This window comes from Oncorhynchus gorbuscha, unplaced genomic scaffold, assembly GCF_021184085.1.
Source record: "Oncorhynchus gorbuscha isolate QuinsamMale2020 ecotype Even-year unplaced genomic scaffold, OgorEven_v1.0 Un_scaffold_1196, whole genome shotgun sequence".
Classification (NCBI taxonomy): Eukaryota; Metazoa; Chordata; class Actinopteri; order Salmoniformes; family Salmonidae; genus Oncorhynchus; species Oncorhynchus gorbuscha.
The window spans coordinates 41,691-68,043 of NW_025746047.1; the positions used below are offsets into that span (position 1 = coordinate 41,691).

The window sequence follows — 26,353 nt, forward strand, 5'->3', positions numbered from 1 at the left end:
CATCAAACAGATGGTAAACTTATGACCATCTACTGCAATCAGTCTTACAAGAGGCATGAATATGTATAAGAAAAGGGCCTAATGGCAACTTTCATTGTGATTTCCTAAAATATTGTTTCTGTTGCAAATGTAAAAGGGTCTTTCCACGAAAAGGGTGTCTTTTACGTCCCTTTGACAATTTAAGTAGAAATTATGCACCAATGTTGAATTCTGAAAAGCCTGTTAGATGAAGTGCACATTAATGTGGACTACATGGATATTTCAATAAATCTAATAGAAAAGTCACAAAAATATATGGACCAATGACGGATAGCACCTTTAACAATGTATTGAGTACTGAACAACATATTAAAGTGTAGAACTTCAGTAGAATGACCCTTTCAAACCCCACATTAGGTCAAGAAATGCATATTTAGTGCCCATTTTTAAGTCAGTGCTCACTGGTCTTACTCGAATCTTCAGCCTCATCCTTTTCACTCCCAAAACGTCTTCCTTCTCCACTTTAATTGAGATAGCCTCCTCTTCCTCTTTTACTCCAAAATGTTCTTCCTCTTCTTTCAAAATTACGGCATCTTCCTCCTTTTTGATTCTGAAAGCTTCTACCTCGTCCTCTTCCACAACCTCGTTCCCATATTCCTCTTTCACTGTAATATCATCCTCTTCTTTCAATGTGATAGACTCCTCTTCCTCCCTTTTCATCCTGAAAGCTTCTTCCTCTCCTTTCACCAGAGCTTCTTTCTCCGTCGAGATTAGTGAGCTCATGTTCCGTGCGATTAGCCTAATGCAATATCAATTTACCACATTAGCTAATTTAACAAGCAATATACGTTTCAATGAACGAGTAGATATGTACACAGAATTGTGTTTAAAACACTAAGAGTAATATACACAAGATTTGTCTTAAACGCTTCAATGTTTCGGTTTAATGTTCGCTAGCAAACCACAACGTTGGTTGAATAAGAAGCCTTTGTCGCTGTTGAAGAAGCCTCCAGTTCCGTCCACTAGATTGTACGTCACGCAAGAAGCATCACCTGAAATACTCATATCGCCATCTGCTGACTGCAGTGGGTAACGCAGTTTGGGAAAAATAAATAAAAAACACATAATAACACCTCACATAATGGTGCCCAAAATCAAGGAAAACTTCTCACCCAGTTGCATACATAACATGAAGCAGTGCCCACATTTCAAAAGGTAACATGGACAGATACGGCTCTACCTGTGTAGAGCACATGCCCCTTTACCCTTCCAGTCTCTAAAGTGCCCTGGTATAATTTGTATTCATTTTTTGTTATAGTTATTCTGAACCATCTGCCTGAAAATTGTCGTTAAATTTGACTATTTGATTTGTATTTCCCTTCAACTTTTTGAAGATTAAACAGCCAGGAAATGCCCCTGTCTGAGTGCAGTCTGCCACTATGTGTAGCTGTTAGCGATGATGCTAATGGCAACCATCTTCTGGTTGATGGAAAAGCCAGATTAAACAGTCAGGAAATGCCCCTGTCTGAGTGCAGTCTGCCACTATGTGTAGCTGTTAGCGATGATGCTAATGATCCACTATGTGTAGCTGTTAGCGATGATGCTAATGGCAACCATCTTCTGGTTGATGGAAAAGCCAGATTAAACAGCCAGGAAATGCCCCTGTCTGAGTGCAGTCTACCATTATGTGTAGCTGTTAGCGATGATGCTAATGACAACCATCTTCTGGTTGATGGAAAAGACAGATTAAACAGCCAGGAAATGCCCCTGTCTGAGTGCAGTCTACCACTATGTGTAGCTGTTAGCGATGATGCTAATGACAACCATCTTCTGGTTGATGGAAAAGCCAGATTAAACAGCCAGGAAATGCCCCTGTCTGAGTGCAGTCTACCACTATGTGTAGCTGTTAGCGATGATGCTAATGACAACCATCTTCTGGTTGATGGAAAAGCCAGATTAAACAGCCAGGAAATGCCCCTGTCTGAGTGCAGTCTGCCACTATGTGTAGCTGTTAGCGATGATGCTAATGACAACCATCTTCTGGTTGATGGAAAAGCCAGATTAAACAGCCAGGAAATGCCCCTGTCTGAGTGCAGTCTGCCACTATGTGTAGCTGTTAGCGATGATGCTAATGACAACCATCTTCTGGTTGATGGAAAAGCCAGATTAAACAGCCAGGAAATGCCCTGTCTGAGTGCAGTCTACCACTATGTGTAGCTGTTAGCGATGATGCTAATGGCAACCATCTTCTGGTTGATGAAAAAGACAGATTAAACAGCCAGGAAATGCCCCTGTCTGAGTGCAGTCTACCACTATGTGTAGCTGTTAGCGATGATGCTAATGGCAACCATCTTCTGGTTGATGGAAAAGCCAGATTAAACAGCCAGGAAATGCCCCTGTCTGAGTGCAGTATACCACTATGTGTAGCTGTTAGCGATGATGCTAATGGCAACCATCTTCTGGTTGATGGAAAAGCCAGATTAAACAGCCAGGAAATGCCCCTGTCTGAGTGCAGTCTACCACTATGTGTAGCTGTTAGCGATGATGCTAATGATCCACTATGTGCAGCTGTTAGCGATGATGCTAATGATCCACTATGTGCAGCTGTTAGCGATGATGCTAATGATCCACTATGTGTAGCTGTTAACGATGATGCTATTGGAAACCATCTTCTGGTTGATGGAAAAGCCAGATTAAACAGCCAGGAAATGCCCCTGTCTGAGTGCAGTCTACCACTATGTGCAGCTGTTAGCGATGATGCTAATGATCCACTATGTGTAGCTGTTAGCGATGATGCTAATGGCAACTATCTTCTGGTTGATGGAAAAGCCAGATTAAACAGCCAGGAAATGCCCCTGTCTGAGTGCAGTCTACCACTATGTGCAGCTGTTAGCGATCATGCTAATGATCCACTATGTGTAGCTGTTAGCTGTTAGCGATGATGCTAATGGCAACCATCTTCAGGTTGAAGGAAAAGTCAGATTAAACAGCCAGGAAATGCCCCTGTCTGAGTGCAGTCTACCACTATGTGTAGCTGTTAGCGATGATGCTAATGGCAACCATCTTCTGGTTGATGGAAAAGCCAGATTAAACAGCCAGGAAATGCCCCTGTCTGAGTGCAGTCTACCACTATGTGTAGCTGTTAGCGATGATGCTAATGGCAACCATCTTCTGGTTGATGGAAAAGCCTGATTAAACAGCCAGGAAATGCCCCTGTCTGAGTGCAGTCTACCACTATGTGTAGCTGTTAGCGATGATGCTAATGATCCACTATGTGCAGCTGTTAGCGATGATGCTAATGGCAACCATCTTCAGGTTGATGGAAAAGCCAGATTAAACAGCCAGGAAATGCCCCTGTCTGAGTGCAGTCTACCACTATGTGTAGCTGTTAGCGATGATGCTAATGGCAACCATCTTCTGGTTGATGGAAAAGCCTGATTAAACAGCTAGGAAATGCCCCTGTCTGAGTGCAGTCTACCATGATGTGTAGCTGTTAGCGATGATTCTAATGATCCACTATGTGTAGCTGTTAGCGATGATGCTAATGATCCACTATGTGTAGCTGTTAGCGATGATGCTAATGGCAACCATCTTCTGGTTGATGGAAAAGCCAGATTAAACAGCCAGGAAATGCCCCTGTCTGAGTGCAGTCTACCACTATGTGTAGCTGTTAGCGATGATTCTAATGACAACCATCTTCTGGTTGATGGAAAAGCCAGATTAAACAGCCAGGAAATGCCCCTGTCTGAGTGCAGTCTACAACTATGTGTAGCTGTTAGCGATGATGCTAATGGCAACCATCTTCTGGTTGATGGAAAAGCCAGATTAAACAGCCAGGAAATGCCCCTGTCTGAGTGCAGTCTACCACTATGTGTAGCTGTTAGCGATGATGCTAATGGCAACCATCTTCTGGTTGATGGAAAAGACAGATTAAACAGCCAGGAAATGCCCCTGTCTGAGTGCAGTCTACCACTATGTGTAGCTGTTAGCGATGATGCTAATGATCCACTATGTGCAGCTGTTAGCGATGATGCTAATGATCCACTATGTGTAGCTGTTAACGATGATGCTAATGGCAACCATCTTCTGGTTGATGGAAAAGCCAGATTAAACAGCCAGGAAATGCCCCTGTCTGAGTGCAGTCTACCACTATGTGTAGCTGTTAGCGATGATGCTAATGATCCACTATGTGCAGCTGTTAGCGATGATGCTAATGATCCACTATGTGTAGCTGTTAAGGATGATGCTAATGGCAACCATCTTCTGGTTGATGGAAGAGCCAGATTAAACAGCCAGGAAATGCCCCTGTCTGAGTGCAGTCTACCACTATGTGTAGCTGTTAGCGATGATGCTAATGGCAACCATCTTCTGGTTGATGGAAAAGCATGATTAAACAGCTAGGAAATGCCCCTGTCTGAGTGCAGTCTACCATGATGTGTAGCTGTTAGCGATGATTCTAATGATCCACTATGTGTAGCTGTTAGCGATGATGCTAATGATCCACTATGTGTAGGTGTTAGCGATGATGCTAATGACAACCATCTTCTGGTTGATGGAAAAGCCCACAACAAATGTGAAAAAACCTTGCCAATTAAATGTTAGCTACAAAGTAGTCTATGCCTACCTTGCAGAATGATATCATGATTATTTGCATCAATCCAGTTGTGATTTGTTCAGCAGACTCTGTAATCACATGTGTGCTACAGAGACACCACTTACCAAGCAAGGCTCTTGCTGGTGCCACTTGAATTAAAGGGTATCTACACATAAAAATGAACATTTCTTAGATTTTTCTCAGACATCAAAAGTGTTCTCCTGATGTGGTTTAAGTATTGTTGTGGACTTAGAACATCCAATGTTGTTGTTATTGTATTAACAGTGTGATTTAGAGAGCGAAAACCAGACATACAGGGACAAGTCAGAAATCTGGAAAAACTAAACGGAGAAAATGGAATTAGGTTAAAAAAAAATTAGATAGAGCCCTAAATATTCTATACATTTTCTCTCATTGCTGGATTGTCTAGGGATAGTGTAGAGTAACAGCTGTATCCTGAAGTGACCTTTAACCTTTTTGAAATCGGACACGATTAACAAGAAGTTAAACTTTAATTTGGTGTATTGCACTTGTGAATGTATGAAAGTTAAATAATCCCAAAAATGTTTTTGAATTTCGCACTCTGCCATTTCAGCTGATGTTGTCTAGGGGTTCCTAGCCTAAATGAATTCCATGCTCTGCCATTTCAGTGGATGTTGTCTAGGGGTTCCTAGCCTAAATGAATTCCATGCTCTGCCATTTCAGCTGATGTTGTCTAAGGGTTCCTAGCCTAAATGAATTTCATGCTCTGCCATTTCAGTGGATGTTGTCTAGGGGTTCCGAGCCTAAATTAATTTCATGCTCTGAACATTTCAGCGGATGTTGTCTAGGGGTTCCTAGCCTAAATGAATTCCATGCTCTGCCATTTCAGTGGATGTTGTCTAGGGGTTCCTAGCCTAAATGAATTGCATGCTCTGCCATTTCAGCGGATGTTGTCTAGGGGTTCCTAGCCTAAATGAATTTCATGCTCTGCCATTTCAGTGGATGTTGTCTATGGGTTCCGAGCCTAAATTAATTTCATGCTCTGCCATTTCAGCGGATGTTGTCTAGGGGTTCCTAGCCTAAATGAATTTCATGCTCTGCCATTTCAGCGGATGTTGTCTAGGGGTTCCTAGCCTAAATGAATTTCATGCTCTGCCATTTCAGCGGATGTTGTCTATGGGTTCCGAGCCTAAATGAATTTCATGCTCTGAACATTTCAGCGGATGTTGTCTAGGGTTCCTAGCCTAAATGAATTTCATGCTCTGCCATTTCAGTGGATGTTGTCTAGGGGTTTCGAGCCTTAAGAAGTTTTAAGGAGAAGTTTATCTTTAAACGCTTCAACGTTTCAGTTTAATGTTCGATAGCAAACCACCGCGTTGGTTGAATCAGAAGCGTTTTGTCGCTGTTGAAGAAGCCTCCTGTCCCGTCCACTAGATTATACGTCACGCAAGAAGCATCACCTGATAGACTCACATTGCCATCTGCTGACTGGAGTGGGGTAACAAACTCTCTCATCATGTCACAAGCTGTCAGGCTCCCAGAGGCAGGGCAATAAAAGTCCCCAGCTCACTCAACTGCCCCTCCACTCTCCAACAGCCATCAACCTAGAACATCCTGAAGACAGAATATCTAAAAGATAATCTGGGAATCCTTTTTCCTCAGGGAGCTTTTCAAAAGTGAGGTAAATATTCAATGTGATGTTTCTACAGTGCATTCGGAAAGTATTCAGACCCCTTGACTTTTTCCACATTTTGTTAAGTTACAGCCTTATTTTAAAATGGATTTAAAAAAATGACATATTCTGAACTGGTTCTCTATCAGCAATCTACACAATACCCCAATATGAGAAAGCAAAAACAGGTTTTTAGAAAATGTAGCTAATTTAGTAAAAGACAAAAAGCAGAAATACCTTATTTACATAACAGTAAGTATTCAGACCCCTTGCTATGAGACTGTCAGACCAAAAACCAAGCCATGAGGTAGAAGAAATAGCCCGCAGAGCTTCAAGACAGGATTACGTTGAGGCACAAATCGAAGATTGGTGCCTCTTCCTGTTCGGGCGGTGGATGTGTTATTTTCTGTATTTCTCCAGACTGTTTGTGTTTTTGGGCCGGTCATTGTATGCGCCTGGTGTTTTGACCTACTTTTCTCCGGAATAAACACAGTGTTCTTCTGGCACAGCCCACATATGCTCTCTCTAATTCTCTCTTTCTTTCTCTCTCTCGGAGGACCTGAGCCCCAGGACTACCTGACATGATGACCCCTTACTGTCCCCAGTCCACCTGGCCGTGCTGCTGCTCCAGTTTCAACTGTTCTACCTGCGGCTATGGAACCCTGACCTGTAGAGATAAGCTTAATGATCGGCTATGAAAAGCCAAAATTATGAATGACGCAAGATTCAAAACTTGGAACTTTTCAATTTGAATTATTATACAAAATTCATGCAACCAATACGATGTTCTATATATGGGGGACACAATGAACCTCTCTGCAGATTTAGCTGCGAAGAGGCAGAATCATTAGATCATTTGTTTTAGTACTGTCCAAATGTAGCTTGTTTTTGGTCGCATGTCAAGGAATGGCAACATTTACCTGGAGCTAACTCTGCAGACAGCACTACTGGGGGATTTGAAAAGTCATAGTCAATTGATCAATAATATAATAATACATTTAGCAAACATGTTTATTTTTAATTTACAATCTGCAGAAACTATGAGAATATAAAGGTCAAGAACTTTTGTGAAACATCACAGTTAATAATATATGGCAAATAGAAATCAAACGGGGTGGTCTTCAGAGATAGATGGGAGAGGTTTAGGGTAACTGAAGGATAGGACTGGATGGTCTTCAGAGATAGATGGGAGAGGTTTAGGGTAACTGAAGGATAGGACTGGATGGTCTTCAGAGATAGATGGGAGAGGTTTAGGGTAACTGAAGGATAGGACTGGATGGTCTTCAGAGATAGATGGGAGAGGTTTAGGGTAACTGAAGGATAGGACTGGATGGTCTTCAGAGATAGATGGGAGAGGTTTAGGGTAACTGAAGGATAGGACTGGATGGTCTTCAGAGATAGATGGGAGAGGTTTAGGGTAACTGAAGGATAGGACTGGATGTTCTTCAGAGATAGATGGGAGAGGTTTAGGGTAACTGAAGGATAGGACTGGATGGTCTTCAGAGATAGATGGGAGAGGTTTAGGGTAACTGAAGGATAGGACTGGATGGTCTTCAGAGATAGATGGGAGAGGTTTAGGGTAACTGAAGGATAGGACTGGATGGTCTTCAGAGATAGATGTGAGAGGTTTATGGTAACTGAAGGATAGGACTGGATGGTCTTCAGAGATAGATGGGAGAGGTTTAGGGTAACTGAAGGATAGGACTGGATGGTCTTCAGAGATAGATGGGAGAGGTTTAGGGTAACTGAAGGATAGGACTGGATGGTCTTCAGAGATAGATGGGAGAGGTTTAGGGTAACTGAAGGATAGGACTGGATGGTCTTCAGAGATAGATGGGAGAGGTTTAGGGTAACTGAAGGATAGGACTGGATGGTCTTCAGAGATAGATGGGAGAGGTTTAGGGTAACTGAAGGATAGGACTGGATGGTCTTCAGAGATAGATGGGAGAGGTTTAGGGTAACTGAAGGATAGGACTGGATGGTCTTCAGAGATAGATGGGAGAGGTTTAGGGTAACTGAAGGATAGGACTGGATGGTCTTCAGAGATAGATGGGAGAGGTTTAGGGTAACTGAAGGATAGGACTGGATGGTCTTCAGAGATAGATGGGAGAGGTTTAGGGTAACTGAAGGATAGGACTGGATGGTCTTCAGAGATAGATGGGAGAGGTTTAGGGTAACTGAAGGATAGGACTGGATGGTCTTCAGAGATAGATGGGAGAGGTTTAGGGTGACTGAAGGATAGGATTAAAAACAAACTAAATATAACTATTGTATAATTCATTGTGTCTAAAATGTACATAGTATGTATGAGCTGGACGTAGAAGCCTAATAGTTGCTGTGCATTAGTTTCCTCCAATCAGGGAAGGGGTGGTAGGGTTAGTGGAAAACAAAGGAAAATATATGTTTATACATACAGTGCTTTTGGAAAGTATTCAGGTTTTTAGAAATGATTACAAATGTATATATATTTAAACAGAAATAACTTATTTACATAAGTATTCAGACCCTTTGCTATGAGAATCGAAATTGAGCTCAGGTGCATCTTGTTTCCATTAATCATCCTTGAGATGAGGTGGAAGGAATTGCCCGTAGAGGTCCGACACAGATATGGGGAAGGGAGACAAAAAAATAATAATTCTGCCGCATTGAAGTTCCCAAAGAACACAGTGGCCTCCATCGTTCCTAAAAGGAGAGGTTTCGAACCACCAAGGCTCTTCCTAGAGCGGGCCGCCTGGCCAAACTGAGCAATCAGGGGAGAAGGGCCTTGGTCTGGGAGGTTACCGAGACTCTGACAGAGATCTAGTGTTCCTCTGTGGAGATGGGAGACACCAACGCTCACCTAAATAGCCCATATGCCACTGGGTGAGAGAAGTTTTCATTGTATTTGGGCAGCATTATATGAAGTGTTATGTGTTGTTCGTGATGAGCCTTGGTCAATTTAGCTCGGAGTATGGCACCCTATTCTATCTGTCACCTTTAAAAAAAATGTATTTCACCTTTGTTTAACCAGGTAGGCTAGTTGAGAACAAGTTCTCATTTGCAACTGCGACCTGGCCAAGATAAAGCATAGCAGTGTGAGCAGACAACACAGAGTTACACATGGAGTAAACTATTAACAAGTCAATAACACAGTAGGAAAAAAAGGGAGTCAATATACATTGAGTGCAAAAGGCATGATGCACTATTGTTAAGTGACTGTCCCACTGGATGTCATAAGGTGAATGCACCAATTTGTAAGTCGCTCTGGATAAGAGCGTCTGCTAAATGACTTAAATGTAAATGTAAATGTAGGTAGGCGAATAATTACAATTTTGCAGATTAACACTGGAGTGATAAATGATCAGATGGTCATGTACAGGTAGGTTTAACAAAATGTTTTAAAAGATATGCGAAGAAAAATATGTTTAAAAAATATTTTAAAAACGATATATACAAGGGACACGACACGACGTTCGACTGCTACGCCATCTTGGAGAACCAATGGAGCATCCTGCCTAATAGGCAGGCCAATCCTGGAGGAAAGTATTGGCTGTAAGAAGTAAAAACATAACATCTGGTTATTTTTTAAATGACTTCGTATGACATTGCTTGCCAGACTGAACATTGTAATTCATATTTTTCCAATTTGCGTTACCCACTCCAGTCAGCAGATGGCGATATGAATTTTTCAGGTGATGCTTCTTGCGTGACGTATTATCTAGTGGACGGAACTGGAGACTTCTTCAACAGCGACAAAATGTTCCTGGTTTACCCACGCGGTGCTTTGCTAGCAAACCTACAAATTGAAGCTCTTTAGACCTAATCTTGTGTATATTACTCTTAGTGTTTTGAACATAATTCTGTTTACCTATCTACTGGTTCATTTAAACGTAATTGGCTTGTTAAATTAGCAAATGTGTTACATTGATGCTGCACTAGGCTAATCTCCCGGAGCATAAACTCACTAATCTCGACGGAGAAAGAAACTGGTGAAAGGAGGCAAAGAAGCTTGAAGAATGAAAGAAGAGGATGATATTACAGTGAAACAAGAGGATGATATTACAGTGAAACAAGAGGATGATATTACAGTGAAAGAGGAATATGGGAACGAGGTTGTCAAAGTGGAAAAAGGGGTAGGAGCTTTCAGAATCAAAAAGGAGGAAGAACATTTTGAAGTAAAAGAGGAGGATTTCTCAATAAAAGAAGACGAGACCGAACATCCGATTACCACCAGTGAGTACTGTTTTATAAACAGGGGCACTATGCAGTTGTTGAAATAATGTATTTAAAAAAAAGGCATTATACTGAAGTTCTACACTTTAGTATGTTGTTCAGTACTGTAGGAATTGTTTAAGGGGCAATCTGCCATTGGTACAGATATTTTTGGAACTTCAAAATTTGATTTATTGAATTTTCCATGTGGTCTATATTAACGTGCACTTAATCTATTATAACAGGCGTTTAAAATATAATATACAGTGTATAAATGTATAGTTAAAATGTCGAAGGGACGCAAAAGGCATCCATTTTGTGGAACGGCCCTTTAACATTTGCATCACAGTGGTGGGGGGAAAAGTACGCAATTGTCATACTTGAGTAAAAGTAAAGATACCTCAATAGAAAATTACTCAAGTAAAAGTGAATCACCCAGTAAAATACTACTTGAGTAAAAGTCTAAAATGTACTTAAAATATAAATCATTTCAAATTCCTTATATTAAGCAGACCAGATGGTGCCATTTTCTTGTTTTTATTTTTAATTTTTATTTACGGATACAAAACACTAAGAGTATCCATTTTTCAGTTTGAGTCCGACAGATCGGAGGCAGTAATGATTTACCAGGGATGTTCTCTTGATTAGTGTGTGAATTGGACCATTTTCCTGTCCTGCTAAGCATTTGATGTTCTCATTCACACAGGAGAGAGACGTGACAATCGTGGATCCTCTGGGGAGCCTCAACAACCTCATGAAGCTGAAGAGGCAGAGAAGAGTCTCTCCACATCAGAACACCAGATGGTACAGCTTTGGTCTGGTCTAGCATACAGCTTTGGTCTGGTCTAGCATACAGCTTTGGTCTGGTCTAGCATACAGCTTGGTCTGGCCTAGCATACAGCTTGGTCTGGCCTAGCATAAGGCTTGGTCTGGTCTAGCATACAGCTTGGTCTGGTCTAGCATACAGCTTGGTCTGGTCTAGCATACAGCTTTGGTCTGGTCTAGCATACAGCTTTGGTCTGGTCTAGCATACAGCTTTGGTCTGGTCTAGCATACAGCTTTGGTCTGGTCTAGCATACAGCTTTGGTCTGGTCTAGCATACAGCTTTGGTCTGGTCTAGCATACAGCTTTGGTCTGGTCTAGCATACAGCTTTGGTCTGGTCTAGCATACAGCTTTGGTCTGGTCTAGCATACAGCTTTGGTCTGGTCTAGCATACAGCTTTGGTCTGGTCTAGCATACAGCTTTGGTCTGGTCTAGCATACAGCTTTGGTCTGGTCTAGCATACAGCTTTGGTCTGGTCTAGCATACAGCTTGGTCTGGTCTAGCATACAGCTTGGGCTGGCCTAGCATACAGCTTTGGGCTGGCCTAGCATACAGCTTTGGGCTGGCCTAGCATACAGCTTTGGGCTGGCCTAGCATACAGCTTTGGGCTGGCCTAGCATACAGCTTTGGGCTGGCCTAGCATACAGCTTGGGCTGGCCTAGCATACAGCTTGGTCTGGTCTAGCATACAGCTTTGGTCTGGTCTAGCATACAGCTTTGGTCTGGTCTAGCATACAGCTTTGGTCTGGTCTAGCATACAGCTTTGGTCTGGTCTAGCATACAGCTTTGGTCTGGTCTAGCATACAGCTTTGGTCTGGTCTAGCATACAGCTTTGGTCTGGTCTAGCATACAGCTTTGGTCTGGTCTAGCATACAGCTTTGGTCTGGTCTAGCATACAGCTTGGTCTGGTCTAGCATACAGCTTGGTCTGGTCTAGCATACAGCTTTGGTCTGGTCTAGCATACAGCTTTGGTCTGGTCTAGCATACAGCTTGGGCTGGCCTAGCATACAGCTTGGGCTGGCCTAGCATACAGCTTTGGTCTGGTCTAGCATACAGCTTGGTCTGGTCTAGCATACAGCTTGGTCTGGTCTAGCATACAGCTTGGTCTGGCCTAGCATACAGCTTGGTCTGGCCTAGCATACAGCTTGGTCTGGCCTAGCATACAGCTTGGTCTGGCCTAGCATACAGCTTGGTCTGGCCTAGCATACAGCTTGGTCTGGCCTAGCATACAGCTTGGTCTGGCCTAGCATACAGCTTGGTCTATTGTGGTCTGGGCTGGGTTTCTGTAAAGCACTTTATGTCAACGGTGACATCAGCATCCATAATGATGTGTCTGTGTCCCCTCTTTATGGTTACCAGGACAACGCTAGCCCTTCCGTCCTCCCGGAGTCCCAGTGTTGTGCCTCTCCCGGGATGAAGAGGTTGTCTGCTGCTGGTGGACTGCAGGAAAGCAACGGGGCTGAGTGGAACTGTGAGAGGAGGAGGAGAGAAGACCGGATCAGATTTGACACATAAAAGTAAGTGCTGTTGTTTAGTTTGAACAAATACAATAGATCTGGTATCTGTTACCAGGACAACCAGCAGAGTTCTGTTAGTTGATATGAAGATGGACTGGTATCTGTTACCAGGACAACCAGCAGAGTTCTGTTAGTTGATATGAAGATGGACTGGTATCTGTTACCAGGACAACCAGCAGAGTTCTGTTAGTTGATATGAAGATGGACTGGTATCTGTTACCAGGACAACCAGCAGAGTTCTGTTAGTTGATATGAAGATGGACTGGTATCTGTTACCAGGACAACCAGCAGAGTTCTGTTAGTTGATATGAAGATGGACTGGTATCTGTTACCAGGACAACCAGCAGAGTTCTGTTAGTTGATATGAAGATGGACTGGTATCTGTTACCAGGACAACCAGCAGAGTTCTGTTAGTTGATATGAAGATGGACTAGTATCTGTTACCAGGACAACCAGCAGAGTTCTGTTAGTTGATATGAAGATGGACTGGTATCTTTTACCAGTGGGACTGTCCCCGACTAATAAAAATCTTGTTTGACTCAGTCACCTGTTCTTTTGACCAATCGATTGGTACACATTTTAAACGTGTATTTCTATATATACAGTACTGTTGAAAAGTTTGGGGTCACAAATGTCCTTGTTTGTGAAAGAAAAGCACATTTGTTCTCAAATCTGAAATAGTTAAACATGGCTACTAAGAGTGGAAAAGCGAAATCAAAGGTCCAAGTATAAACATGATGATATTTTTGCAGAAATTGAGAGTGACACAGAAGGAATGGATGAGGACTCTGTGAGTGATCTGAGTTTGGATTCCAGCGCGGATGACATGTTTTTGGAAGAAGATACACTTTTCGATCAGTAAGTAAAAAATGTTTTTGTTTCTCATGCTAATGCAGTTGTTTAAATGGTTGCATATTAATTTGAGATTTGTTTTATTGATTTATATACAGTGGGGAGAACAGGTATTGATACACTGCCGATTTTGCAGGTTTTCCTACTTACAAAGCACGTAGAGGTCTGTAATTTTTATCATAGGTACACTTCAACTGTGAGAGACTGAATCTAAAACAAAAATCCAGAAAATCACATTGTATGATTTTTAAGTAATTAATTAGCATTTTATTGCATGATATTAGTATTTGATCACCAACCAAAACAGATGAGAGACCTGTAATTACAGGCTATGACAGACACTACACACTACAACTATGACAGACACTACAACTATGACAGACACTACAACTATGACAGACACTACAACTATGACAGACACTACAACTATGACAGACACTACAACTATGACAGACACTACAACTATGACAGACACTACAACTATGACAGACACTACAACTATGACAGACACTACAACTATGACAGACACTACAACTATGACAGACACTACAACTATGACAGACACTACTACTATGACAGACACTACACACTACTACTATGACAGACACTACACACTACTACTATGACAGACACTACAACTATGACTATGACAGACACTACACACTACTACTATGACAGACACTACACACTACAACTATGACAGACACTACACACTACTACTATGACAGACACTACACACTATGACAGACACTACAACTATGACAGACACTACACACTACTACTATGACAGACACTACACACTACTACTATGACAGACACTACACACTACTACTATGACAGACACTACACACTACACACTATGACAGACACTACACACTATGACAGACACTACACACTATGACAGACACTACACACTACAACTATGACAGACACTACACACTACAACTATGACAGACACTACACACTACTACTATGACAGACACTACACACTACTACTATGACAGACACTACACACTATGACAGACACTACACACTACAACTATGACAGACACTACACACTACAACTATGACAGACACTACACACTACTACTATGACAGACACTACACACTACTACTATGACAGACACTACAACTATGACAGACACTACAACTATGACAGACACTACACACTACTACTATGACAGACACTACACACTACTACTATGACAGACACTACACACTACTACTATGACAGACACTACACACTACTACTATGACAGACACTACACACTACTACTATGACAGACACTACACACTACTACTATGACAGACACTACACACTACTACTATGACAGACACTACAACTATGACACACTACACACTACAACTATGACACACTACACACTACAACTATGACAGACACTACACACTACAACTATGACAGACACTACACACTACAACTATGACAGACACTACACACTACTACTATGACAGACACTACACACTACTACTATGACAGACACTACAACTATGACAGACACTACAACTATGACAGACACTACAACTATGACAGACACTACACACTATGACAGACACTACACACTATGACAGACACTACACACTATGACAGACACTACACACTATGACAGACACTACACACTATGACAGACACTACACACTATGACAGACACTACACACTATGACAGACACTACACACTATGACAGACACTACACACTATGACAGACACTACACACTATGACAGACACTACACACTATGACAGACACTACACACTATGACAGACACTACACACTATGACAGACACTACACACTATGACAGACACTACACACTATGACAGACACTACACACTATGACAGACACTACACACTATGACAGACACTACACACTATGACAGACACTACACACTATGACAGACACTACACACTATGACAGACACTATACACTATGACAGACACTATACACTATGACAGACACTACACACTATGACAGACACTACACACTATGACAGACACTACCACTATGACAGACACTACACACTACCACTATGAGACACTACACACTACCACTATGAGACACTACACACTACCACTATGAGACACTACACACTACCACTATGACACACTACACACTACCACTATGACACACTACACACTACCACTATGACACACTACCACTATGACACACTACACACTACCACTATGACACACTACCACTATGACACACTACACACTACCACTATGACAGACACTACTACTATGACAGACACTACACACTATGACAGACACTACACACTATGACAGACACTACACACTACAACTATGACAGACAAAATGAGAAAAAAATCCAGAAAATCACGTTGTAGGATTTTTAATGAATTTATTTGCAAATTATGGTGGAAAATAAGTTTTTGCCTCATCTTTTTAAGCAGGAGAACTTGCACAATATATATATGTATGTATGTTTACAAATTACAGGCCCCTCATCTTTTTAAGTGGGAGAACTTGCACAATATATATATATGTATGTTTACAAATTACAGGCCCCTCGTCTTTTTAAGTGGGAGAACTTGCACAATATATATATATGTATGTTTACAAATTACAGGCCCCTCGTCTTTTTAAGCGGGAGAACTTGCACAATTGGTGGCTGACTAAATACTTTTATTGCCCCACAATGTAACTCTAATCAAATCAAACTGTCCACTTAGGAAGCAACACTGATTGACAATACATTTCACATGCTGTTGTGCAAATGGAATAGACAACAGGTGGAAATTATAGGCAATTAGCAAGACACTCCCAATAAAGGAGTGGTTCTGCAGGTGGGGGCCACAGACCACTTCTCAGTTCCTATGCTTCCTGGCTGATGTTTTGGTCACTTTTGAGTGCTGGCGGTGCTTTTGAATGCTGGCGGTGTTGGCTAGTCATTGTGAGCGAGGGTCTGTTTGTATGTATGAGAACAACCCATAGCCTGTGTGTGTGTGTGTGTGTGTGTGTGTGTGTGTACACACACATATATATATATATATGTGTGTGTGTGTATATATGTATAAATTAATTGTATGGTGTAGAATGTAGGCAAACACAGACAAGCCCACAACAAAGTGAAATGGAACAGCACTTTATGTTCCCTGTACTCATAATATATATATATATATATAATGTGTGTGTTTATTATACCTGTTGATGCAGGGCTCATATGTGAAACTATTCTAACTGAACATTTTCTTTCACAGTGGCACTGACCCCGACTGGGAGCCCCCAGTGCCAATTTGTCCATCCCCCTCTGAAGCTGGTTCATCCAGCTGTACCCCTGCTGTCTCTGGCTCCACACCTCCCGGGCCGTCTAGAGGACCGACAAAGAAGAGGAAGAGGGGAAGTGTGCCATCCGCTAACAGAGTCCGTGAGCTTGCTAGCTACAGCAGGTCCACTGCAGCACCTTCAGTCCCCTCTACCTCTGTCCCTTCTGCTCCTTCAACCAGTGGTTTGCACATGCTGAAATTCCTTATTGCAGACGAGAATGAGTGCAAAAGGAATTCAGTAAGGAGGCTTCGTTGTGCTCTTTGCAAAAAGAAATCCTCTGTCGGCTGCAACACCTGTTCAGTGACCCTCTGCTTCACAGCAGAAAGAGACTGCTATGCGCTGTGGCATCAGAAGCACAATATTGTGTAGAGGCTCTTCACATTATTGAACATTGAACCTGTAAATAGTTACCCATTGTTATAATTTTTTTTTTTGAAATGTTCATTTTTTTCTTCAATTTTTCAAAATATATTTTTCCGGTATGTTTGAATAATTTTTTTGTATTTTGTATATAGTTATTTTCAGCAATGTACCCATGTACCAATTCGGCCACTTGGGTACATTTGGGAAACTTGTGAGGGACACCTGGGTGACTACATACCCAATGCCATGTACCTCACTCATTCCTAGAGGTATCTGTCTGAAACTTTGGGCAAATACTGTTTCCTGGTTAGTCTCTCATTTGAAAGTATCCACAGTAGCATAACTGAATATTTTGATGTTCTAGTTGATTTTAAAGATGCTACAACAATAAAATAACTGAAAAACGCCTGTTTATTTCCTTGTATTTTCTTCTACCAGATCTATTGTGTTATCTTCTCCTACATTCAATTCACATTTACACAAACTTCAGAGTGTTTTTAATCAAATGGTAACAAGAATATGCATATCCTTGCTTCTGGGCCTGAGCTACAGGCTGTTAGAATAGGGTATGTCTTCTGCTTCTGGGCCTGAGCTACAGGCTGTTACAATAGGGTATGTCTTCTGCTTCTGGGCCTGAGCTACAGGCTGTTAGAATAGGGTATGTCTTCGCTTCAGGTCCTGGAGCTACAGGCTGTTAGAATAGGGTATGTCTTCTGCTTCTGGGCCTGAGCTACAGGCTGTTAGAATAGGGTATGTCTTCTGCTTCTGGGCCTGAGCTACAGGCTGTTAGAATAGGGTATGTCTTCTGCTTCTGGGCCTGAGCTACAGGCTGTTAGAATAGGGTATCTCTTCTGCTTCTGGGCCTGAGCTACAGGCTGTTAGAATAGGGTATGCCTTCAGGCGGAAATTGCACAAAGTGGGGGGGTATCCTTAACAGGTTAACCTGTTATGGCTGCATCGGTTTGTTCTCAATTTCCACCTGAAGACATCTAACCCAAATCTAACTGCCTGTAGCTCAGCCCCAGAGGCAGAAGACATACCCAAATCTAACTGGGATATCCTTGTCTCATTGCGCATCGCTAGGCCAATTGTGCATCGCCCCATGGACCTCCCGGTCACGGCCAGCTGCGACAAATATGGAAAATAGAATTCACCCATGATGTCATAATGATAGTTTAACCAGGTTTCTAACCAGGTTTCTAGGATATATAGTATATTCTAGAATTCATCCATGATGTCATAATGATAGTTTAACCAGGTTTCTAGGATATATAGTATATTCTAGAATTCATCCATGATGTCATAATGATAGTTTAACCAGGTTTCTAGGTAAATGGGTATTTCTATAGTGGATTTCTGCTGTTGTGGGCCTTTAACCATCTGTCTGACTTTGTTGTTCACACAGGAGAGAGACGTGACTATCGTGGATCCTCTGGGGAGCCTCAACAACCTCATGATGCTGAGGAGACAGAGAAGAGTCTCCACATCAGAACACTTCAAACACCAGCGGAGACACACATGGAAGAAACCTCACCGCTGCTCTGACTGTGGGAAGAGATTCCCCTCTTCAGCTGGCCTTAAAAGACATCAGAGAATACATACAGGAGAGAAACCTAATAGCTGTGATCAATGTGGGAAGAGTTTTAGTGTTACAAGCAGCCTGAAAGCACACCAGAGAACACACACAGGGGAGAAACCTTACAGCTGTTATCAGTGTGGGAAAAGATTTACCTCATCTAGCCACCTGACCATACACCAGAGAACACACACAGGAGAGAAACCTTACAGCTGTTATCAGTGTGGGAAAAGATTTACCTCATCTAGCCACCTGACCATACACCAGAGAATCCACACAGGAGAGAAACCTAATAGCTGTGATCAATGTGGGAAGAGTTTTGTTACATCTAGCTGTCTGACCATACACCAGAGAATACACATTGGTGAGAAACCTTACCACTGCTCTCACTGTGGAAAGAGTTTTGTTACATCTAGCTGTCTGACCATACACCAGAGAATACACACTGGAGAGAAACCTCATTGCTGCTCTGACTGTGGGCAGAGATTCATCTTTTTAGCAGATCTTAAAATACATCAGAGAATCCACACAGGAGAAAAACCTTACCACTGCTCTGACTGTGGAAAGAGTTTTGTTTCATCAAAAAATTTAAAATCACACCAGAGAACACACACAGGAGAGAAACCTTATAGCTGTGATCAATGTGGGAGGAGTTTTGTTACATCTAGCAGTCTGACTATGCACCAGCGGACACACACAGGAGAGAAACCTCATAGCTGTAGTCAATGTGACATGAGATACTCTGATAAAAGATCTCTGATTAAACACCAGAAAATACATGAAGAAGTTGTTCCATGATATCAATAAAATAATGTCACAATGTAGAATGTTTTAACATTGTAGTAGGAGTATTTTAATGATGTCACAATGTAGAATGGTTTAACATTGTAGTAGGAGTATTTTAATGATGTTCTGTTGATTTAAGTGTCATGTGGATATGAGCCTCATCAGGGGAAAAATCCAGGCTCTGTATTGAAAGAGTATTATTTAACCAAAAACGTGTTGTGTTACACTTACCTCGTTGGCAACCCACTTGAATTCAAATGCATCAAAATGTAGCTAGCTGTTGTCTACAAGTTGTCCTCTAACCAGTGATGTACACATTATTCCCAGATTCCGTGTGGTGTTTGAGCTGCTAGTTTAATTTTGGAGACATATAATTGAAACGCATCCCTCCAAAATGTAGCTGACTGTCTTCTGCAGGTTGTCCTCTAACCAGTGAGGTAAAATATATCTCCCATTTTCAGGTGTTTTGTTTAGTTGTGTCAGTTTCAACAGCACGTACAACCTGATTTCCCCCCTAATCGATATCAGTGATTTATTGCTACTTGTCAAAACAACAGTGTTTTTGGTGCTTGTGCAGTTTATAAGGAGCTTGTTTAAAAAGGATACAAGTAATATTGTGGCAGATGTTTGTGTACATTTTATGTTTAGGTTTTCAATATATCTCAAACTGTTTCTGCATATTGGTGATTGATATGGACACGTTAAAACTGTTTTGACATTGGGGCTATCCCATCTAGCAACATGACTTTGAAAACAAGACTATCCCATCTAGCAACATGACTTTGAAAACAAGACTATCCCATCTAGCAACATGACTTTGAAAACAAGACTATCCCATCTAGCAACATGACTTTGAAAACAAGACTATCCCAACTAGCAACATGACTTTGAAAACAAGATTATCCCATCTAGCAAAATGACTTTGAAAACAAGACTATCCCATCTAGCAACATGACTTTGAAAACAAGACTATGCCGACGTCCAATGTACATTTGGTTTTGTCCAATCTACCTTCGGTTTCGGGATAGTATAATTAAAGCAGTATAATAAATTGGTCTATAATACATTTTATAAACAAATCTACATCACTCCAGTATTTCTTTACTACATCCAAGTGCTAATGAGTTGCACCCCTTCTGAAAAAACCTACACTCGATCCCTCCGATGTCAACAATTACAGACCAGTATCCCTTCTTTCTTTTCTCTCCAAAACTCTTGAACGTGCCGTCCTTGGCCAGCTCTCCCGCTATCTCTCTCTGAATGACCTTCTTGATCCAAATCAGTCAGGTTTCAAGACTAGTCATTCAACTGAGACTGCTCTCCTCTGTATCACGGAGGCGCTCCGCACTGCTAAAGCTAACTCTCTCTCCTCTGCTCTCATCCTTCTAGATCTATCGGCTGCCTTCGATACTGTGAACCATCAGATCCTCCTCTCCACCCTCTCCGAGTTGGGCATCTCCGGCGCGGCCCACGCTTGGATTGCGTCCTACCTGACAGGTCGCTCCTACCAGGTGGCGTGGCGAGAATCTGTCTCCTCACCACGCGCTCTCACCACTGGTGTCCCCCAGGGCTCTGTTCTTGGCCCTCTCCTATTCTCGCTATACACCAAGTCACTTGGCTCTGTCATAACCTCACATGGTCTCTCTTATCATTGCTATGCAGACGACACACAATTAATCTTCTCCTTTCCCCTTCTGATGACCAGGTGGCGAATCGCATCTCTGCATGTCTGGCAGACATATCAGTGTGGATGACGGATCACCACCTCAAGCTGAACCTCGGCAAGACGGAGCTGCTCTTCCTCCCGGGGAAGGACTGCCCGTTCCATGATCTCGCCATCACGGTTGACAACTCCATTGTGTCCTCCTCCCAGAGCGCCAAGAACCTTGGCGTGATCCTGGACAACACCCTGTCGTTCTCAACTAACATCAAGGCGGTGGCCCGTTCCTGTAGGTTCATGCTCTACAACATCCGCAGAGTACGACCCTGCCTCACACAGGAAGCGGCGCAGGTCCTAATCCAGGCACTTGTCATCTCCCGTCTGGATTACTGCAACTCGCTGTTGGCTGGGCTCCCTGCCTGTGCCATTAAACCCCTTCAACTCATCCAGAACGCCGCAGCCCGTCTGGTGTTCAACCTTCCCAAGTTCTCTCACGTCACCCCGCTCCTCCGTTCTCTCCACTGGCTTCCAGTTGAAGCTCGCATCCGCTACAAGACCATGGTGCTTGCCTACGGAGCTGTGAGGGGAACGGCACCTCAGTACCTCCAGGCTCTGATCAGGCCCTACACCCAAACAAGGGCACTGCGTTCATCCACCTCTGGCCTGCTCGCCTCCCTACCACTGAGGAAGTACAGCTCCCGCTCAGCCCAGTCAAAACTGTTCGCTGCCCTGGCCCCCCCAATGGTGGAACAAACTCCCTCACGACGCCAGGACAGCGGAGTCAATCACCACCTTCCGGAGACACCTGAAACCCCACCTCTTTAAGGAATACCTAAGATAGGTTAAGTAATCCCTCTCACCCCACCCCCCCTAAGTTTTAGATGCACTATTGTTAAGTGACTGTCCCCCTGGATGTCATAAGGTGAATGCACCAATTTGTAAGTCGCTCTGGATAAGAGCGTCTGCTAAATGACTTAAATGTAAATGTAAATGTGGTCTTTTTTCCTACAACTGAAGAAGCATGACTCAAATCACCTCATATTTCAAACATTCAGCCTGACAACAGATACATGTTTTATTATTCCATGCTGTAGTATCTGGGATCTACATCTGTTTATAGTAGTTACTGTGCTGTTACTAAGCAGTAATGCATTACGGCAGTGTTACGTTACTACACCGAATAGGAAATGCACTGGGGTGCCGGGAACAAATATTACGCCTCACCATGAAGTGAATTATTGCGAAGCGAAGGAGTGTATATTCTGTTTTGATATTTCAGCATATTTACAATTCATGTAAAATGTTGTAATCATAAATATTTATGCTACCAACTGAATTTTTTTTTGTTGCAATTATGTTGTTTACAAACGATGTTGTAAAACAAGCTTATTTTTTTTCTATTGGATATTACACCCAGTCCGTACTATTTTAATCAACGTCACTTCCTTAGATCATTAGTCTTTCAGTTTTTGTTATTCTTTAGTTTTTTTAATCCTCTTATGTTTGTTGTGGTGTAAATATTTCCGTTTTTATTTTCATATAATTTATTAGTTTTCCCTGTGAAGCGCACTGCGTTGCATCTGTGTCTGAAATGTGCTTCATAAATAATGCTCGGTTTGAACATATCGTACAACAAATAAACCCAATGACCGACCAATCAACAGACTCAAACCCAATGACCGACCAATCAACAGACTCAAAACCAATGACCGACCAATCAACAGACTCAAAACCAATGACCGACCAATCAACAGACTCAAAATGTCATGTTTGTCATTTATTATCATGTCTTGTCCCTGTGCTCCCCATTCTATTCGTTTCCCTCTGCTGGTCTTATTAGGTTCTTTCCCTCTTTCTATCCCTCTCTCTCCCCTCCCTCTCTCACTCTCTCGCTCTCTCTTCTCTCTATCGTTCCGTTCCTGCTCCCAGCTGTTCCTATTCCCTAATCATCATTTAGTCTTCCCACACCTGTTCCCGATCCTTTCCCCTGATTAGAGTCCCTATTTCTTCCTTTGTGTTCCTGTCCTGTCGGTTCCTTGTTTAGAATTCACCGTGCTGTGATTGTGTATCGCCCTGTCCTGTCGTGTTTTTGCCTTCATCAGATGCTGCGCGTGAGCAGGTGTCTCTGTCAACTACGGCCTGCGCCTACCCGGCGACCTGCAGTCTGTGGCCGCTTCTCCTGTTATTCCCCTCTACAGACTAGAGGATTTCTGTTATTCCCTGTTTGGACATTTCCTGTTAAGGATTCAGGATTTGTCGTTTTCTGTTTGGACTTGAATAAACTCTGTTTCTGTTAAGTCGCTTTTGGGTCCTCTTTCACCTGCATGACAGAAGGAACCGACCAAGGAATGGACCCAGCGACTTCAGACGCTCGTTACACTGCCGTCGAGATCCAGGAGCCATGCTCGGCAGACACGAGCAGGAATTGTCTGCTGCTCGCCATGCCGTGGAGAACCTGGCCGCTCAGGTTTCCGACCTCTCTGGACAGTTCCAGAGTCTACGTCTCGTGCCACCTGTTACTTCCTGGCCTGCCGAGCCTCCAGAACCTAGGGTTAATAACCCACCTTGCTACTCCGGGCAGCCCACTGAGTGCCGCTCCTTTCTCACGCAGTGTGAGATTGTGTTCTCTCTCCAACCCAACACATACTCTAGAGAGAGAGCTCGGGTTGCTTACGTCATTTCACTCCTTACTGGCCGGGCTCGAGAATGGGGCACAGCTATCTGGGAGGCAAGGGCTGATTGCTCTAACAAGTTCCAGAACTTTAAAGAGGAGATGATTCGGGTTTTTGACCGTTCAGTTTTTGGTGGGAGGCTTCTAGGGCCCTGGCTTCCTTATGCCAAGGTGAACGGTCCATAACGGATTATTCTATTGAGTTTCGCACTCTTGCTGCCTCTAGTGAGTGGAACGAGCCGGCGCTGCTCGCTCGTTTTCTGGAGGGACTCCACGCAGTGGTTAAGGATGAGATTCTCTCCCGGGAGGTTCCTTCAGATGTGGACTCTTTGATTGCTCTCGCCATCCGCATAGAACGACGGGTAGATCTTCGTCACCGGGCTCGTGGAAGAGAGCTCGCATCAACGGTGTTTCCCTGCTCCGCATCGCAACCATCTCCCTCCTCTGGCTTTGAGACTGAGCCCATGCAGCTGGGAGGGATTCGCATCTCGACTAAGGAGAGGGAACGGAGGATCACCAACCGCCTGTGCCTCTATTGCGGAGTTGCTGGACATTTTGTTAATTCATGTCCAGTAAAAGCCAGAGCTCATCTGTAAGCGGAGGGCTACAGGTGAGCGCAACTACTCAAGTCTCTCCATCAAGATCCTGTACTACTTTGTCGGTCCATCTACGCTGGACCGGTTCGGGTGCTACATGTAGTGCCTTGATAGACTCTGGGGCTGAGGGTTGTTTCATGGACGAAGCATGGGTTCGGAAACATGACATTCCTTTCAGAGAGTTAGAGAAGCCTACGCCCATGTTCGCCTTAGATGGTAGTCATCTTCCCAGTATCAGATTTGAGACACTACCTTTAACCCTCACAGTATCTGGTAACCACAGTGAGACTATTTCTTTTTTGATTTTCCGTTCACCGTTTACACCTGTTGTTTTGGGTCATCCCTGGCTAGTATGTCATAATCCTTCTATTAATTGGTCTAGTAATTCTATCCTATCCTGGAACGTTTCTTGTCATGTGAAGTGTTTAATGTCTGCCATCCCTCCCGTTTCTTCTGTCCCTACTTCTCAGGAGGAACCTGGCGATTTGACAGGAGTGCCGGAGGAATATCATGATCTGCGCACGGTCTTCAGTCGGTCCCGAGCCAACTCCCTTCCTCCTCACCGGTCGTATGATTGTAGTATTGATCTCCTTCCGGGGACCACTCCTCCTCGAGGTAGACTATACTCTCTGTCGGCTCCCGAACGTAAGGCTCTCGAGGATTATTTGTCTGTGTCTCTTGACGCCGGTACCATAGTGCCTTCTTCCTCTCCGGCCGGGCGGGGTTCTTTTTGTTAAGAAGAAGGACGGTACTCTGCGCCCTGCGTGGATTATCGAGGGCTGAATGACATAACGGTTAAGAATCGTTATCCGCTTCCCCTTATGTCATCAGCCTTCGAGATTCTGCAGGGAGCCAGGTGCTTTACTAAGTTGGACCTTCATAACGCTTACCATCTCGTGCGCATCAGAGAGGGGACGAGTGGAAAACGGCGTTTAACACTCCGTTAGGGCATTTTGAGTACCGGGTTCTGCCGTTCGGTCTCGCCAATGCGCCAGCTGTTTTTCAGGCATTAGTTAATGATGTTCTGAGAGACATGCTGAACATCTTTGTTTTTGTCTATCTTGACGATATCCTGATTTTTCTCCGTCACTCGAGATTCATGTTCAGCACGTTCGACGTGTTCTACAGCGCCTTTTAGAGAATTGTCTCTACGTAAAGGCTGAGAAGTGCTCTTTTCATGTCTCCTCCGTTACTTTTCTCGGTTCCGTTATTTCCGCTGAAGGCATTCAGATGGATTCCGCTAAGGTCAAGCTGTCAGTGATTGGCCCGTTCCAAGGTCACGTGTCGAGTTGCAGCGCTTTTTAGGTTTCGCTAATTTCTATCGGCGTTTCATTCGTAATTTCGGTCAAGTTGCTGCCCCTCTCACAGCTCTTACTTCTGTCAAGACGTGTTTTAAGTGGTCGGTTCCGCCCAGGGAGCTTTTGATCTTCTAAAAGAACGTTTTACGTCCGCTCCTATCCTCGTTACTCCTGACGTCACTAGACAATTCATTGTCGAGGTTGACGCTTCAGAGGTAGGCGTGGGAGCCATTCTATCCCAGCGCTTCCAGTCTGACGATAAGGTTCATCCTTGCGCTTATTTTCTCATCGCCTGTCGCCATCTGAGCGCAACTATGATGTGGGTAACCGTGAACTGCTCGCCATCCGCTTAGCCCTAGGCGAATGGCGACAGTGGTTGGAGGGCGACCGTTCCTTTTGTCGTTTGGACAGACCATAAGAACCTTGAGTACATCCGTTCTGCCAAACGACTTAATGCCCGTCAAGCTCGTTGGGCGTTGTTTTTCGCTCGTT

At 43.2% G+C, this 26,353-nt stretch overlaps 1 protein-coding gene across 1 annotated transcript; it reads left to right on the plus strand.

Annotated features, from left to right (window-relative positions):
• Positions 1-17,934: 17,934 nt before the first annotated feature.
• Positions 17,935-19,989, plus strand: LOC124021744 (oocyte zinc finger protein XlCOF22-like). Its single transcript, XM_046336875.1, has 3 exons — positions 17,935-17,978; positions 19,015-19,493; positions 19,964-19,989. Exons 1-3 carry the CDS (start codon positions 17,935-17,937, stop codon positions 19,987-19,989), a joined length of 549 nt encoding a protein of 182 aa, XP_046192831.1.
• Positions 19,990-26,353: the final 6,364 nt, after the last annotated feature.